At 38.0% G+C, this 16,945-nt stretch overlaps 1 protein-coding gene across 5 annotated transcripts in view; it reads right to left on the minus strand.

Annotated features, from left to right (window-relative positions):
* Positions 1-310: 310 nt before the first annotated feature.
* LOC108545528 (uncharacterized) overlaps positions 311-16,945 on the minus strand; it is a 44,513-nt gene continuing 27,878 nt past the window's right edge. For 2 of the 5 annotated variants that reach the window (XM_017897196.1, XM_017897198.1), the window contains 7 exons: positions 11,667-12,086; positions 9,786-9,980; positions 6,183-8,848; positions 5,860-5,951; positions 5,477-5,750; positions 5,058-5,322; positions 311-4,909 (listed from right to left, as the gene is read on the minus strand). In XM_017897196.1, coding sequence (XP_017752685.1) covers positions 515-4,909; positions 5,058-5,322; positions 5,477-5,750; positions 5,860-5,951; positions 6,183-8,848; positions 9,786-9,980; positions 11,667-12,086 — 8,307 coding nt within the window. In that variant the 3' untranslated portion in view covers positions 311-514. The remainder of the gene's footprint in view (positions 4,910-5,057; positions 5,323-5,476; positions 5,751-5,859; positions 5,952-6,182; positions 8,849-9,785; positions 9,981-11,666; positions 12,087-16,945) is intronic. The other 3 variants (XM_017897200.1, XM_017897199.1, XM_017897197.1) reach the window with 3 other exon arrangements.

Raw genomic sequence — 16,945 nt, forward strand, 5'->3', positions numbered from 1 at the left:
TATATATATATATATATATATATATATATCACTAAACTTTCTACATTCTTCATCGACGTTCAATATATACAAAATTGAATAAATAATCGAGCGTAATTACTGCTACGTACTACCGATTTTAAATCTTCTTCATTATCATGGAATTTCTCAATATATGTATATACAACACGCAAAGTGAATAGGAATGATATATCAGGATTTCTGGCTATGTCACATTTTAATCGTATCTCTTAAAAAGAAAATGCATTGCAATGCAAATGCAATGAAGAAAAATATTCAAATGATCATTTCTCCTATATTCAGTGTGTAAAAATTAGTGAGATACCATAAAGATTTTCGGTGCCCTTTAAACGACGAGGTAAAAAAAAACCTTTAACTTACTTATTGAGTACTCATAATATGTACTGTGTGTTGATTTTCGATCAATACAGCAGTAAAGCAAATATACAATGACTAGCCTGGAACAGAAAAGCGATACTACGGAAAAAGTTGTTTACTTCATAACAGGCTCTTCCTATACTGTTGTTACTCTCGTAGAAGCTGTGACTATGTCGCTATGACAATCTGTCACTCTGAATTTGCTTTCAGTTTCGTCCGGCGTTACTTTGGCTATTTGTGAAGTGATATCTTGCTTCGGGTTATAATTAAAAGGTGGTACAATTGCGGACGCAGGTATACGTACACCAGCCCCATTAACATACGTTTGTGTAGAACCTTCTGCATTTGCAGAGTCTACTCTTATAAAGGAACCAAGACGTGATATTCGTTTTGTAGGATCCACTTCTACTGTGGAGGACTCGGTGTGTTGTGGCTTTCGAAGAACGACTGAGGTTTCCCCTACTTCCACAACGTCTTTCTTGTACGTAGATGTATCGTTAGACTTTACAGGTATCTTGCAAGGAGCATCATTCGCGTTCATTCCGCTTAAGTCACAAGAGTTTCTGTACTTCACTTTACTAGGTTGCACGCCCATTACCAATGGCCTTTTCAATTTGGATTTGTACAAAGCTGATACAGGATGATCATTTTCTTGGGGCACTCCTTCAAACGTTGAACTACGAAATAATCTAAAAGCTGGTGGATTACTCACTGGAGATGGAGCATCCACTTCATTGGCACAATTGCCAGGCTGTACCCATTGCCTAGTATCTGGTTTCTCAAACCGTTGCTTAATTTTGCTCTCTTCTACTTTCTTCCAAAGGCTTGCAATTTTACTAGTCGCTTCCTTTGCTAATTTTCTAGTCTGTACTCCAGTTGACGAGTTTGAAACGATACTGGAATTACTGTTGGATCTCTGACCAAGAGGACCGACTTTACGAAAGACTTTACCGTTTTCTGCTTGTGCAGTATTTTGACTAATTGGTACTTTTTGAGTTGCAGTCACCTTTCCAGTAGGTAATCGTTTTGGGGCTACTAGTAACGGCAATGTTTTCGGAGATGGAATCTTTTCTGAACAGTTTCCCTTTGACGATTTCGATTGATGCGCTTGATGTGTCTTTGGTGAAATTTTTGGTTTCCCCGATGCTGGATGTACCTTGGATGTTGCCCCTCTGATAGGTTTCGCAATCTTTGTTTTTATCGGGGAAGAAGACGAAGAAACTACGGTGGGCGCATTTTCCACTTCCGGTTCGTCTTTGGTAAACGTACCTTGTCGTTCCAGAGGTTTGACTGTTACGTCTGACTTAGTCTCTTGTTGATAATTCGAGGAAGAACATGTTGGAGGTGTGCTATGTCTTTTCACAGATTTTGTGAATGTTAACGATGATCCTTTCTGAGGAACTGAAGCTCTTTTTGCTGTCATTGATAGAATTTTTGTTCTTTTATCATCTGTTGAACCAAGAGTTGTTTTAGACTTAATATTTGATTTTGCAGATTCTCTTGTTGAGACATGTGAGCTATTATTATTTTGTCTGAGCGCGGTAGCTCTGGTTGCTCTTACAATAGGTGAAGTGTTACTACGACCTATAGGTATCCCGCTAACTGGGTTTATTTGTTTCAATGGAGACGACTGTGGCGTTGGTTTTCGTGTAATTGGATTCGAGTAGAGAGCTTTTCTTCTGCCTCGGATAGCCTTCGGACTTTCTGGATCTGATTTGTCAGTAGCATTAGAATCGTTACTAGGATCTCTTACCATGCCTGGTTTAATTATTCGAGGTCTTTTTGTCTCCCTAGGTGGTCCCTCGGTATTATTTGATTCATCCTCGCTTTCAGTTTCCACATTGTCGGTGTACCTGATGTCTTCTTGTGATTTGGGTGTTTCAACCTCATTTGTTTCTTTATGGACATCCTGTGGTTCTTGTACATTATTTATCTGTCGAGTACATGATCCTATTAATTTTTTTGAGACGCCATTGACAAATCGCATTCGTAGATTTCGTTCAGATTCCGATTCGTTTGACACTAAGCTAATAGTCTCGCAATCTAGCAACCCGTCTTCTCCAATTTCATTTGCCTTATTTGATTCGTTCAATGTATTTAATACGATAGTTGCATTCTGTTCCAACATTGTTTGAATTTCATCTGATCCGATATTGTGCGTTGAATCTGGTACTCTATCCTCTGTCGCGTTTACATCGACATTACTTTCTAAATCTTTAAATACGCGTTCTGATTCATTCAAAGTTCTTGTACGATACCTTTCCCTATTTTTTTTTTGCTCAGTACGTTTTTTAATCAATGTTTTACAAGCAGATAGTTTTGACAATGTAGGAATAGCAGACTTTACAGGAGACACTGCTCCTGCTGGCTTTTCAGAATTCTCTTGTTCACAAGTAACACTAACTTCTTGATGATCATTCTGATTATTCTGATTATTCTGATCTTGATTTATGTTACGAAAGGGATTTTCCAATACTTGCGTCTGGAACCTGGCTCTGTCTTCTTGTCTACGTTGTTTAGGTGTCAATTTCGAGAAAGGAGAGCATTTACCTCGTTGAATTTTTTCTTCTACTACATTTTCTTGCTGTTCTCCTTCTTTTTTATCGATTTTTGCAGTTATAGTGTATGTCTTGTACCTTTCCTTGGCTAAGGTTCGTTTTTGTTTCGGTGTTAGATTTCTGTGCAAACGTTTTCTAGGCGTGGATTCTGCTGAGCTACTGACGCAATACTCAGACGAAATTGGCGTAACCGCCTCATCGGTATCGCCTGTTTCGTCGATTCTGTCTATCATAACAGGGTGCGGAGCTTCTTCGGTATGTAATTCCGCGTCAATGCACAACGTGTCACTACATACAGTTTCTGAGGCTTGTTCGACTGTCGATTCATCCATTTCACAGACTTCATTGAACAATGAAGGGGGATTGATATTTTCTAGACATTCGCTCAGACTATTATTTGCACTATTCTGCATAGCTTCAGCGTAGCGCATGCACGTCATCGAAAGCACATTTGCAACAGGTTTTAGTAAGTCAAATACAGCATCACTTCCACTTAAGTTCTGCGAATCTTGATCCTTAGAGTCTGCCACTTCTGATGTGATACTTGCCACGCTCAACATACTATTTTCCATATCACCAACGTCCGGTAATTCATCCATCATCGAGGGTGGTTTGACACTTTCTAAATGTGAACCAGTACACTCATTCAACAAATTTTCCAAACTACCAGTATGACTCTGAGTTTGACTAAGAGCTCTTTTGGCTACAACACCCAGAGGAAGAGATTTCTTGCGACAGCTTCGAGAATCTGACGAAGATACGTTCTTCACCTGGATTGGAGGTAGGGAAGCAGAATTGCATCTGTCTCGATTAACGAATGATTCACTACAGTCACCTGAACCTGCATAACTTGCAGTCAGTGATAATAGGCTTCCCATTGAGGAAGGGGGTTTAATTGCTTCTAAGTCCATGGATGTCATACTGGTTGTGTCCAGCTCGTTTTGTCTGTTCATTTCCGCATCCACTGCTTCAGCTAATTTAATAGCTTCTCTTTGAATAATTTTTGAGCTTGTCATGTGTCCATTTTCACTACTTGCTGTTTCATAGCACTCTGAAGAAATTGTAACTTGTTCTTCTGGCATATCACTCTTAAATGAGGCAATTATAGGAGCACTGATACTGATGCTAGGAAAGGAGATATCGTTAGGAGAATCTTCGTTCCACGTATCACTTAAAATACTTTGTTTCACTGCGCTCGAATCTTGTTCTCGGATTGCTTCCGTTTGTTGTACCAGAGTTGCAGTTAATCGATCTAATGAAGCAATCATGGCATCAGGATCCCTTTGACGTCGATATACATCTTCTTTCTCCATGTCTTTTGTTGAGTCTACAAGCTTTTGTGCAGATTTATGCTTCAAATCAACTTCTTCTTTATTAATGCCATCTACTTCACATATGTCATTATACATTTTATTGCTTTCATCAGAACTGCTAACTCGTTTTTCTCCAAATTCATCTATAATTTTATTTATTGTAGCTCTATTTAGCTGAATATTGTCCATGGTTTTCAATAGTCCAGGCTGTATGCACAGTTCCAAAAGTGCGTGTTCGGACTGCTCTACAAAGTCGATCGATTCACTGCTCTCTGAATCTGTTACTTTTGTATAAGACTGCTGCATAGATGTGTTCTCAATAACTTTATTTTTGAAGGTTACTGGCGCTTTGTCATTTTCCCATTTAACAGAATCATCATCTATATTTTGATCATTTTCAATAAGATCATTATGAATCAAAGACGACATATCCTCGTTTGATTGAGTATCGATACTAGATAAATATTGCTGCTGAGTAGGTTCCGTATTGAAAACCACCGTTTCATGCAGTATTGGGCTATTTCTCAAATTTGAAGGCAATGAAAAATTGCACAGATCATCGTCACCAATTAATAAATTCTGTTGAGTGTTTCTTACCTTATTTAATTCACTCAATAAAACTTGATTTGACTGTTGCATTGGAATTTTAGTTTCTACCACCTGAAATAACAAAAATTTATGTTCATATATATATATTTACGTATAGTAAATTACTTAAAGCCGAATAAATGTTAAATAAAAAATGTTAAAATATGTTAATTATATTTATCAAAATTGACTATACAGTGACATAATGTTTATATTTTACCTTTTCCATAAATTTGGCTGTATTTTGGCTATAATCTGACTCAATATTCATGTTTGTTGAATTATCATTAACATTATCTGTACAAATATCGGGATCTACCATTTCTTCAGATCCCCATCGTTTCATATCAAGGCTGTTCATGGTAGAATCGACTGATGAATTACATTCCATTTGATCTAGTGCAACACTTGTTTGGTACCTGGCTAAATTGCTTTCATTTCGTGGAACTTTTTCGAAATTATTTCCTATAAATGAATGCCTGTGCCTAGAAAGAATAATAATACATAAATTATTTCCTAGTTATTTATTATTTTGAACAGTAAAAGTAATAAAAATATGTTATTAATGAATATAAAATAACGTCGAATATAATCAAATCTAATAAATAAAATAAGTAACTAAGTAAATAAATTATTTACCTATTATTTTGCATTCCAATGTTAATGCAAGCTGTAAGTAGATCTTCATCGTCTTCATCACCATCACTGACTTGATCTAAACATTCGGAAGAGTTGTTTATATTTAATACACAAGGCATGTTACGGGTATCTCCTTTTAGTTCAAATTCCTTACATCCTGAATCGTTAGAAGCCTTCAGTGCACTGGTCACGTATGAATTAACTCCGTTGCTGGGATAATTTTTATCGTTCTTTTCGAACATGCCATTTTGAGTGTCATATTTCTTTTTCATATCTATAACAAAATAAGAATTCATTTTTCAAAATATTAATTTTTCATAAAATTTTGTTTTTAGGCAAATTTTAAATATCATGTAAAATAAATTTTCACACATTTTCTTTACCTGGCTTATTTTTTGTGAAATTGGACGCTATATTATCACCTTCATCATACTGTAAGCTGCTTGTAGGTACTTGTGCAAGTGTAGTCCTTAAGCTATCAATAAAAAGAACAAAGATGTTTTATTTATTTTCTTACGTATTACACATATTAAGTAATTCCAAATGAAAAAGAAAAACAATTGATAGGAAATATGAATATGATTGTAGTTATGGTTATGATGTAATTAAAAACTATCAACAAATATGAATTTTGCAATATTTTCTTAAGATACTAATTAATAAAAAACTTTTAATTAGATTCATTATCATATACAAATATACAAACCTTACTGAATTTTTTGCAGAGGCACGAGTATCTTTCTCGACATTGTCATTCTTGATATCTGTTTCAAAATAATGCGACGCCTGACTTCTCTTCTTCTCATCTGAAACATCCGTGTCTTCTATGTTTAATTCGTCTTTATCCTGTAATTTACTCTGCTCCTGAATTTTCTTCAACAAACTCCTCTGCCGACTATCCTCCTGCAAGTCGGATGCAGACGCAGCTCTAGAAGAATTCAAAGACGTTCCATGCGGTGTTCCTTCAGTGCAATAAGTCTTCACTGTATCTTCGTGAATGAGTTCCTGATCATTGCTTGTAAAGTAATGGGAATGTGGTTTCTCTTCGTCTTCTAGACTTCGCTCTGCATAACGCAAACTATAATCAGTTGGTTGATCCAAATCGGTCTCAGCATAATCACTGAATAAATTTCCTTCAGTTCGATGACTGACGGTTGGCGAAATAGCTTGTTGTATAGTATTCAACGAATTATGTTGGTGCAGTACAGTCTTATCGTAGACATTTCCAATGTTGATAGTGTCTTTTACGGGAGAATTGCTGTTAACGAACGACAATGTGGACGATGTTTCTATTCCACTTTTTGTGGTCACGTACTCCGTTTTTGTGCAAATGTTTAGTTCCGTTTCCTCGGAAATGCTAGATTGGCTGCCAGTCTTCAGCGCAGAGGATATGCTCTGTGGCAAATTATCTTCTACGGAGGAGTGCAGCAAATTTTGTGAACAGGCGGATTCTTGGTCTGGAGCCGAAGACCACGAAATGGTAGAATTGGTACATCTAAGGTCACCAAGACCATTAAAACCATCCGATGACTTTAGACGATCTGGAATGGCGTTTTTATAACGTAACGTGTACTTCTTCTCTGAAGATGTCTTCGTATGACTGTCACTAGATATTCCGTTGTCGAAACCGACTGCGGAATGTAGAGACGAGGATTGCTGTTTTATCTGAATATCAGTGGGTGATAGTCCATTCAATACGTGTCGATTTACTCTTTCGAACATAGTGTCAGAGTGAGTGCTTGTTATGGAGCGCATGGAGTCCCTACTCTCGCTCCTGGCGACTCCGTTGCACTTTATGTTGGATGTGCTGGGCTGGTTGTGCAACTGATAGGAGCGTAAAGTGCGCGTGTTAATCCCTAAGAAGCTGCGTTCTACCTTGAATGAAAATTTATCATCTTTGTTAGTCGGAGATGTGCTAGGTTCAATATTATCGCAAGTTTCGGCCAGGTTTTGATCTATTTCCTGCTCAAGAGCCCTTTGTCTACGGGCAACCAGAGTTGGTAGAGTTGGAAGGCCTAATCCGCGAGCTGTTGTGTCTAAGTGAACAAGGCTGTTGCAACCTGGTCTGGCACTGAGTAAATTTTTCAAGGCTGCGCTTGAACCCATTGAAATCATTTTGTGCTTAGAGTGGATTAGACTATGAAGCATTGGAACAGCGCCCAGGTCCCATAATAAACGCTGATCTTGTGGACATCGAGCTGAAAGATTCCACAGAGCTCCACAGGCATTACTAACAACGGTTAAACTAGGTGATCGCAATTGTTGTAATAATACTTGCAAACACCCCCTTTCTCTTACAATGGCTCGGTAATCTTCCCTAACGGCAATGTGGCTAGATACATTTCTCAAAATGCCACCAGCATTTTCTACAATAGCTAGAGTTTTAGATGGGGCTTTATAACTCAACATATCTACGAGGAATGCCAGTGCTCCATCCACGGCGCAAATGTCTACTTTATTGATACTACAATGTGCTGACAAGTTCCAAAGTGCAGACAATATCGATTTGAGCGTTGATTCTTTCCTACCCTCCATCGCAGCCTTCATTAAACCAGTCACCGCCCCAACTTCTCTCAGTGTTTGTTTGCTACTAGTATCTGCTCGCCATGACAAATTTCTCAAAACAGATGCTGTAACTTGCCTAAGATCATCGCTCAGACTTCTCAATTGCGAGACCAGAGCCTTCATGAATTCCCGGAAGGAACAGAGTAATGCTTTATTGTTTCCATCGCCGAACGTCAGATTTGTCAGAGCCATGCCGGCATATCTACGCAAGGTGATGCAGTTTTGGTCATCGCATTCGCTTCCATGAGCCATGTGATCCATCTCGATCAATTCTGCAACCGCATGAAGTCCACCGAGTTGGCACATGGCGTGACGATGAGCTTCGTCGAAAGAAAGCTTCATCAGTGCTGCTATCGTTGGCCCAGGATGCCTTTCCAAATCATCAGGAACTTGCCCTGTTTCCAAGGATGTCCTTAGAGCTTGACAATACTCTCGCAACTGTTCCAGGAATCGGAGAACCCTCGCCTCCCGACGTCCAGCTCTCTCGTCACTCTTGGCATACACTATATTGTGCAAAGCTCGTGATGCTCTATCTCTGGTTTCTGGATCCTGTCCCGGAGCGTGAATCAGCTGTACCAACAGCGGCAGACATCCTGACTGTCTCATTATGAGGCAATTGTCTATCGAATTGCTCATAGAGAGCAGTGTCGCGCTCATATCTTCTCGACCTTCTGTGCTACCCAGCATTCCCAGTAAGTTGTAAACCACGTCTACTTTCGCTCCTAGCCTTCGATCGCCTTGCATTTCCGAGGAGCAGCTGAGAGCCCCACCCGAATTCGAGGAAAAGCTCATCACGCTGGCAACGTCCTGCAGGAGAGGGTGGATGTTAGTGCGAGGGTTTACTACTGGGGGAGGATTAACTATTCTTTTATCAAAGAATAGCAACAGAAAATATAAATCCTTTTTTAATATTTTTAGAAAACTTACCAGAAAATATTATTGTTAAAAAATTTGTATATTTTCCAAATTATATCAATAATAAGTATATACTTTATTACTTTTTATATCTGTTTTAAATTGAAATTTTTTTATTATTTCTATCAAGTTTATGACAAAATTTTTTAACTAATTTTTATTCCATTTTCTTTGTGCTTAATTGTAAACAACTGTTTTCTTTTTTTAAATAATGTTTCTTAACGAACCTATTTCGAATATACCATAAAAGAAAATAATTTATATCATAGATTGCAAGAGATATGATAACCGTCTACTTTTTAATTACGAGTATTATATGTTATAATTAATATTCATTAATTAATATTCATTAATTATAACATATTAGGCAATTAAATAAATTTGTATCACAATGAATCATGTCTAATCATAAATAATAATTTTCGTTCCGTAGATCGCTTGTATAGTAATGCTAACATGATGAGTCAAACTTCTTTTTCGCAGGTCATTGCTCCCGTTTCAGCATAGTCTTTATGACAGGTTACGTATTTATTAATGTCGCTCTGTCCATTCAGATTGTGTATGATCCATATATATACATTTGTACTACTACACGTACTTTCTCTCTCTTAACATAATTACTTCTTTGGAGGCTATTTATTCTCCATTTATATATAGTAGCAGTAAAAAGAAAATAATAAATAATAATTAAACTAAAATAGTTAATGTATGCAAGTGTACAAAAAGGTAATAATTCTGTAGTTCAATAACGAGGTATATTTTACTATCATTAAAATAAGAAATAAATATTATTTTTTTCTAGTATAATTCATAAAGAAAAATAACTTACATTATGTACAGTGGCTGATGTGCTTTGTTGAGTAGAAAAGCCCATTTGTTGATTGGCCCATGCATCTCTTCTGATGGGCCAGGTTCCTCGATAAGAAGACGGTAATCTGTGACCCTGTAGGGATGTATCCGGTTTGTTGTCTTCCTCGCTGCTTCCACCCTCATTGTAACGTTTATTTCTTCTTGCATATATCTGCTGAACATAATCAAATATTTCCACTGATTTATTGAGATCTATTAATCCACTTTAATCTTACTAAAAAATTTGTCTATTCTTTAAATTCTTAAATTCTTTAGAGCCCATAAAATCATGATTTCTCCTATATCTACGATATAAAAACCTTTACAAAGGTATGCTGAAGTACTTACAAATATTTACCATGCGATATATAATCATCCTTGTAAGAAATAAGTTATAAAAATGAAATTTCTTTTGAATCGATTCGAATTTCCCGCTGTATATGGAACGGAAGCCACGAGGTTAATTCCAAACTACCCGACGTGAAATAATCGGTGTTCCTACCCTAAGCGCCTTACGTATTTGCGCAGAGTACGGGAAACGAACGAAATAAATTCTTGCGGAAATGTTTAGGGTGACAGGGCGAGTTAAAAGGGCGGTGAAAGAGAAAAGCGGAGAGATAAGAAGCGCAAGCAGGAGAGGAAATGCATATACGTGCAAGTAAACGTGTATAGCCGCGGCTAGAGAAAGACAGAATGAGCTCTCCGTAAAATCAATACGTGGCTACGTTGGTGGAAGTGTATATACGAAGGACTCGTACTCCACAAGCACGAGGCAATACCAGTGGTTTCCAACCATTTCTTTTTAAAATTACATTCCAATTAATCATAAAAGAACGATATACAGTTCTTCCAAAATTATAGCAAATAACGTCGACGTATATAATTTTAATATAACCTCAATTTTTTTAGGTGTCTCAAAGCTAGTTACATAAGAATGCAGCATGCTGAACGGTTATCATAATTATTATAGGGAACAGGCAATGTTTACACAATTCCTAATGCCAAACTTTCAAACATATTGTCAAGCACGAGGCGACAGTTGTGTAAACAAGTAACTTTTGTTACTTCCCTCTAATGGAGAATCTTGCACGTCACGCATTTTCGTTTACACACTCTCGAGCATCCCCATAGATACTAATTGATTTACACACTCGTTATGCAGAGATAACTAGACGTTGCGCCTGTGCTTTTAGGAACTGCGTTAACTATCTTCGATACAATTATCGTTGCTATCTGACAATAAGAGTTTACATAATGTCGAATGACACGACGACATTCCGTTATTACGAAAGGTAATGAAATATAATAGTAAATAGTAACATTGTTTCTATCACTGACACTAGCGGTATATAGAAATTACAAAAAAATTATCCAAGACTTAAACACTAAAAAACTACAAATTAACAGCAGTGAGTACTAATTTATTTCCCTAATCTATTTACCGCAGATAAGTAGAAATTATGAAATTTTTCCTAGGATTCCGAATCCCTCGCAAAGTAACCTGCATAAACAAAGAAACCAAGCCGTTGCAGTGAAAAGCCGCATTCCTTCAGCAACTCAAATTCACCTGTTCTATCTGTGCGTTACAGGCTTCTCTTCGAGTTTAAAAAACAAAGCCGTGCAACACCATTCAGCAAACGAAAAAGATATGCACACAATCTAGTCCGATCAATTTCAGTGTCATCTCTCCGCTATCGCTCCATAAACCTATCAATCATACATCGTATCATGCATTAACCAAGAATCAATGAAAACAAAGGAAGAAAAACAAGCAGTGGAAGAAGAAGGAGAAGAATTGATAAATGAAATAAGTACATCGAGATAGAAAAAATGGAAAAATTGGAAGAAGATGAAAGATTACCTCGGGGCTCGGCGTGGACGACCTTCGTTCGTCCTCCTCCTTCACTTCCGGCTCCATGGCATTCTCCTTGCTGGTCTCAGCGATCACGGAGCCCAGGTACAACCTCGGCCTGATGTGGGCATTGACGGGCAGAGAAGTGGAGGAGGATGGAGGCGTTTTCAGAGCGTTTTTCACCAGCGAGCATCTCGCGGATATCGTCGCTGCTGCGACGACAGGGTTGAACGCTGCGCCGTCCACGGACGACTCCAGCTCGTGCGCCGCGACGCCGGCCAGGGGCGTAGGTATCTCGATGTCGTGGGGGCGCCGCTGGGCCCTCCACGAGCCGACACCTTCCACGCCGACGCCTACCGGCCCCTGAGACACGCGACACTCCCCTGACAGCAATCTTTCCGCTCTCTTTTGACAATCCTCCGAGTCCTCCTGCAATAATAACCGGAATGAATTGCAGATGCAGCTGGTGTTCATATTTCGATGGGTATTTGTTTAGGATGATTCTTGTATTTTGATTTATTTGAAGAATTTGCACGAACAATTTGAGCAAGGACTTGTTAACAATGAGAGATGAAAGGAAGCCGGTAGGTGTTGGTTCAAGTGGTTTTCAATGGATATTTATTTTAGGATGATCTTTCTGAGTGCCTTGATTTTTTCGCTAGGTACAGATTTCAGGATAATAAGGAACGAGTTGTAGGATTTTATGTATATTATTAATTCCTGTATTCGTAATAACTTAAAATTAATTTTAACATTTGAAAAGTGCGAAAATATATTATCCCACTGTCAGATTGTCAGATTAGTGGAATAGGAAATTTTTTGTTTTCGTAATTTTCAAAATTGTGGTTGTTAAGGAGTATATTCTAAATTATTCGATACTAGATTAAAATTAAAAGATGTTGGCAGGGAACAATAGCAAGTATCCTATACGTTGCTAAAATGTATCGACATTTTTTCGCAGAAAAGTCTCTAGATATACATACGTCAAGTATAAATCTACCAAGAAGCAACGAAGTCTCGGATAAAGTATTCAAGGAGAAGATTAAAAGTCAGATTGCAGAGAATTGGGTAACAAGATGTAACGCAACGTTTGCAATTTCTATGAAAATGTTTTCAACCTCTATTCTTCCTTTCAACGTTGCTCGGTAGCCACTTCTTTTCTGTTCTCAGATATAATACTTTTCTCAGTGATAATCGAAAACTGATTTATCGCGAGAATTAGACGCTATCAATCGATATGTTTCTGCATACAAGCGGAATGTGGTTGTTGCTTCGATCGGTACAAGCCGGCACGAGTTGGCACGATATTCTTTAGTCCAATATTTAATAATTCATTGTGTACTAAGTTCATCATACGTGTTATATACTTGTTAACTTAGTTGACGTATATATGTTATGCATATTTAGGCACATGTACGTGTAATTTGCATAATTTATGTATAATTTACGTGTAACACACACGTAAACATTAACAAATGCGTAAATATACATATATTACGTATAATTATACTCGAAAAGCTTGATTCAAAGATTTTATAATATCAAGAAAAATTGAAGAAAATTAGAAACGTGAGAATGTAAAGTGATTTATAATAACAACGTAAGGCAATGAAATTTAAATAATGACAGAGCAAACGTAAGCAAGATATGCAAATATTTGATACTGCCATTTTATTACGACAATCAGTGTACTGTTTGGACCATAATTTGTTATATAACGAAGCGTAGGCAGTGCGTCCTTATCATGTAACATCCTCATGCAGACAAAATGAGCGAATACAGTGTCACAATTGCCTGTGCTAAAAATAAATTCATATCTGCAGAACGTAAGAATTCTTTGAATGAACATCAGATACTCGAATGCTGATAACCGATGAGTCATATTTTAGCCATTAAACATTTCATTCATGAAATTAATCTGATTCCGACTAAACGTTGCATTGCATTAATTCAAAGAATATCGAAATAATACGAGCCCATATTGTCCAAGTCATAAATTGTGATAAATGGATGCTAATAGGCTTCAAGTTCCACAGTTTAATGAACCACCCAATGAATCAATTATCCACTATTATTCGTAGAATTTAATAAACTCGATCACCGTGTATTGCTTCAGCACACTGTGCATCCTTTGAGAAAGACATTACGAATTCGTAATTATTGTACAAACTTTTTCCTCCATTAATACCTCCATTTTTAATGTCACGATATTCGTCATTTGCAACTGACTATCGATACATCACGCTTCTTTGGACGTAAATACAGAAAGAATTTTAAGATACACAAATATCGCTCGAAGAAACGATATTGCATATCAAACCATTAAATACCGGTATCTCCATTTCTTCTGGTAAATCACGATATTAAACTCGCACTTCTCTATCCCACTGACTCGATAAAACCCGGGAAAAGGGAGAACAACGAACCACGAGAAAGATATGAACCTTCCCGCCAGCCAAACAGTTAATTCCGCCGCGAAACGTTTGAAACTGATCCAAAAAAACTGAGGGGCAGCCGCGAGATATCGGACTTAACACCACCCGGCCGGGTATACTGCGCGTATCCCACGTGGTCCATTCATTTTTATCCAACCGAATTTAGGCCTCGGCAGCCTGTGTTTTCGTCGGTTTCGCTCTCTTTAAGCAAAGCAAACAAACGTCGCCGGGGGAAAGCATGTACCGCTCGAATTCGCGCGCCGAAAGCCCGGCAATGTCGATCGGCTGCACTTTCTCCCAGGTTCACGGGCGTTCCTCTCGAGCTTCCTGTCCGTCGCTGCGTTGCGATCGCGGCTTAAACGTCGCTTCGTTAGACGAGGCACGGCCGCTGCGTGCTAGAAGCAATTAACCCGTCGCGTTCTGGGCCAGCGAAAGGTCATCGCTGCCGCGAACTGCGACGTCCTCAAAATGGCGCCCGGGACATCCTGCGGAACCAGAGGAATCCGCGTCAGCCGAATGCTAATCAGAAACAGGGATTGAAATCGGTGTCTTAAGTGCCTCGCGGAATCGGAATAGTAATTAGTGGAAGTTGCTAAACACTCGCTGCTTAATCGACCAGCTGGCATTTTAGAAATAAATTAAGGAGCATCGGGTACTCCGTGAAAGCGGTGGAACTTGCTTCGATCGAACAGCAATTGAAAATACGATTTCTAACAGTCGTGTGCTTAATCGGTGTGCAGGAATTTGCGACAAACGAATGCTGATGAGAGACAGGCACTGAAATTGGTGTCTCGAGAGCCTCGCGAATGGGAATAATAATTAGCGGAGGTTTCTAAAAATTGGCTGCTTAATCGGGGAGCAGGAATTATCATAAATTGAGAAATATTCCATATAAAATAGGAAGAACTCGTTCGAAGCGAGTAATAATCTATGTAAAAATTGAAACTTGTACCTTAGATCTTCCAGAATTCGAGTAACAGTTTTCAAAATTGCAGATTCTACAATTTGATTGGATCTAATTTGAAATAAATGCACCAAGTACATTTCCCGAAAGAAGAGTATCAACGAATAATCGGAAAAATAGCTATTTAACGATATTTTAGGAATATAAAAGATCGTAATATCTAGAATGGAAAAATATTCATGTCCCAGTGCCTCGTGAGTGATATTTTCTTAAAATTTCTCGACTTCTGAGGAACTCGCATTAAAGCCAGGATAATGGGGCCAGATCGGTGAAGATCGTTAACGACCGCATGTTTAATCAAAGAATAAGCATTGTCGGGGAATTTTGCCACTTTCACCCTGTTTTCTCCGGCGTTTCAGAAGTTCAAGAACAATGAATAGGCTGGTAACACGGATAACCATGCGTAACGTTGATCCTGGAACTATCTTGGAGCCTTTTTAAACTATAACGAGCCAGGTACGATCGAAGATAATAGCAAAGGCTGTTAAAATACAACTGACTGTTAGCAGGAAAGTGTGTAGAAGACTTGTTCAAGCAAAGATATGTAAATTGCTCTGAGATCATTGTTGAGTTATGATTCAAGGTAGAATTTATCATCAGGAGTAGCCACCGAAGACATAAACGAGAGAGTCGAAAATGATTTTATAAGTTGATTTTCTCTTCTATTTTACGATCATGCTCCTGGGTTTCCTGCTTTTCACACAGTTTGACTTCAAATTTCTATTGTAACCGTGTCTATCCGAATAGTGTAACGACTTTTCTCAACGCGTTTAGTATCTAGATGTAAGTCGAATTCAGAGTCAGTCATAAATAGAGTAAATATGAAAGTGGAATAATTCAATGCGATATTAGATTAATAATACATTAAGAAATTAGAATTGGAAGTGTAGCAAAATGTTGATTCAGAATTCGGAAACTGCGGTAACATTAAAAAAATGGCATAATTTCAGGCTGCAGAGTCTTTTAGCACAGCGCACAGCCCCGCAATATGGCGTGATTCTGATATTACTGTGCTCATGCTTATAGGCGCTTGTTATCGTTTCTTTTCACTTTGCCATCGATTTTAGCATTCTGCAAGAATAAAAGCAACCATCTGATAATTTCACGTTCCAAAAAATACAATAGACGCTAAGCAGGAAATCTAGAAAGAGGAAATATCACAAAAATGAAGCTGGAATTTATATAGTTGCAGTATACTTGACAATAACTCCAAGAAATTCGAATATAATTCGGAAACTCGAAGAAACGAAACAAAACGGATAAAGAGAAAAATTCGTCAAAGAAAATTTGATGGACTAACTAATTAATTCGTCACAATTACGATACTATTTATAACAATAATTACGATATAGTCTTATTTGTTTCCCCCACCTTAAAAATTTCCAAAATTCTAAGTAAAAAGAAACAGGAGATTTATAATTCGGAACAAGAGAATTAAAAAATTGGAAGGAAATAAAGAGAAACCTAATGAATGAACACGAGTCGTAAGAATGCCTCGCTATTTTAAGGAATTATTCGTTCGTTTCACGTGCTATTTTAGGGAGTTATTCGTTCGTTTCAGGAGCTATTTTATCGGCAAACGTGAGTTTGGTATGTCCCAAACCACTGACTTTCATTCGGTTATTCAACTCCTTCGCGATGAACGATAGCAAATAAACGCGACAAGTACGCGTCCACATCCTGCGTGAGAGCTTTCTAAAATCGTTCACGACGAGGGATTCCGTTCCGCAGTCAAGAATTTTCCCCGAACAGGCCACGGTTTTTTCATTAAATCGTAATTCCGTTATCGTCGCGTCGAGAAGTATTATTCAACCCGTAAATCGCATATTAAGTAAGAAATTAACGTGGCACGGCGGCCGTGGTGAATCATCCTTAATTGGCTCGTGATT

The sequence above is a fragment of the Eufriesea mexicana genome, unplaced genomic scaffold (genome assembly GCF_001483705.2).
Source record: "Eufriesea mexicana isolate 0111107269 unplaced genomic scaffold, ASM148370v2 scaffold481, whole genome shotgun sequence".
NCBI classification, from domain to species: Eukaryota; Metazoa; Arthropoda; class Insecta; order Hymenoptera; family Apidae; genus Eufriesea; species Eufriesea mexicana.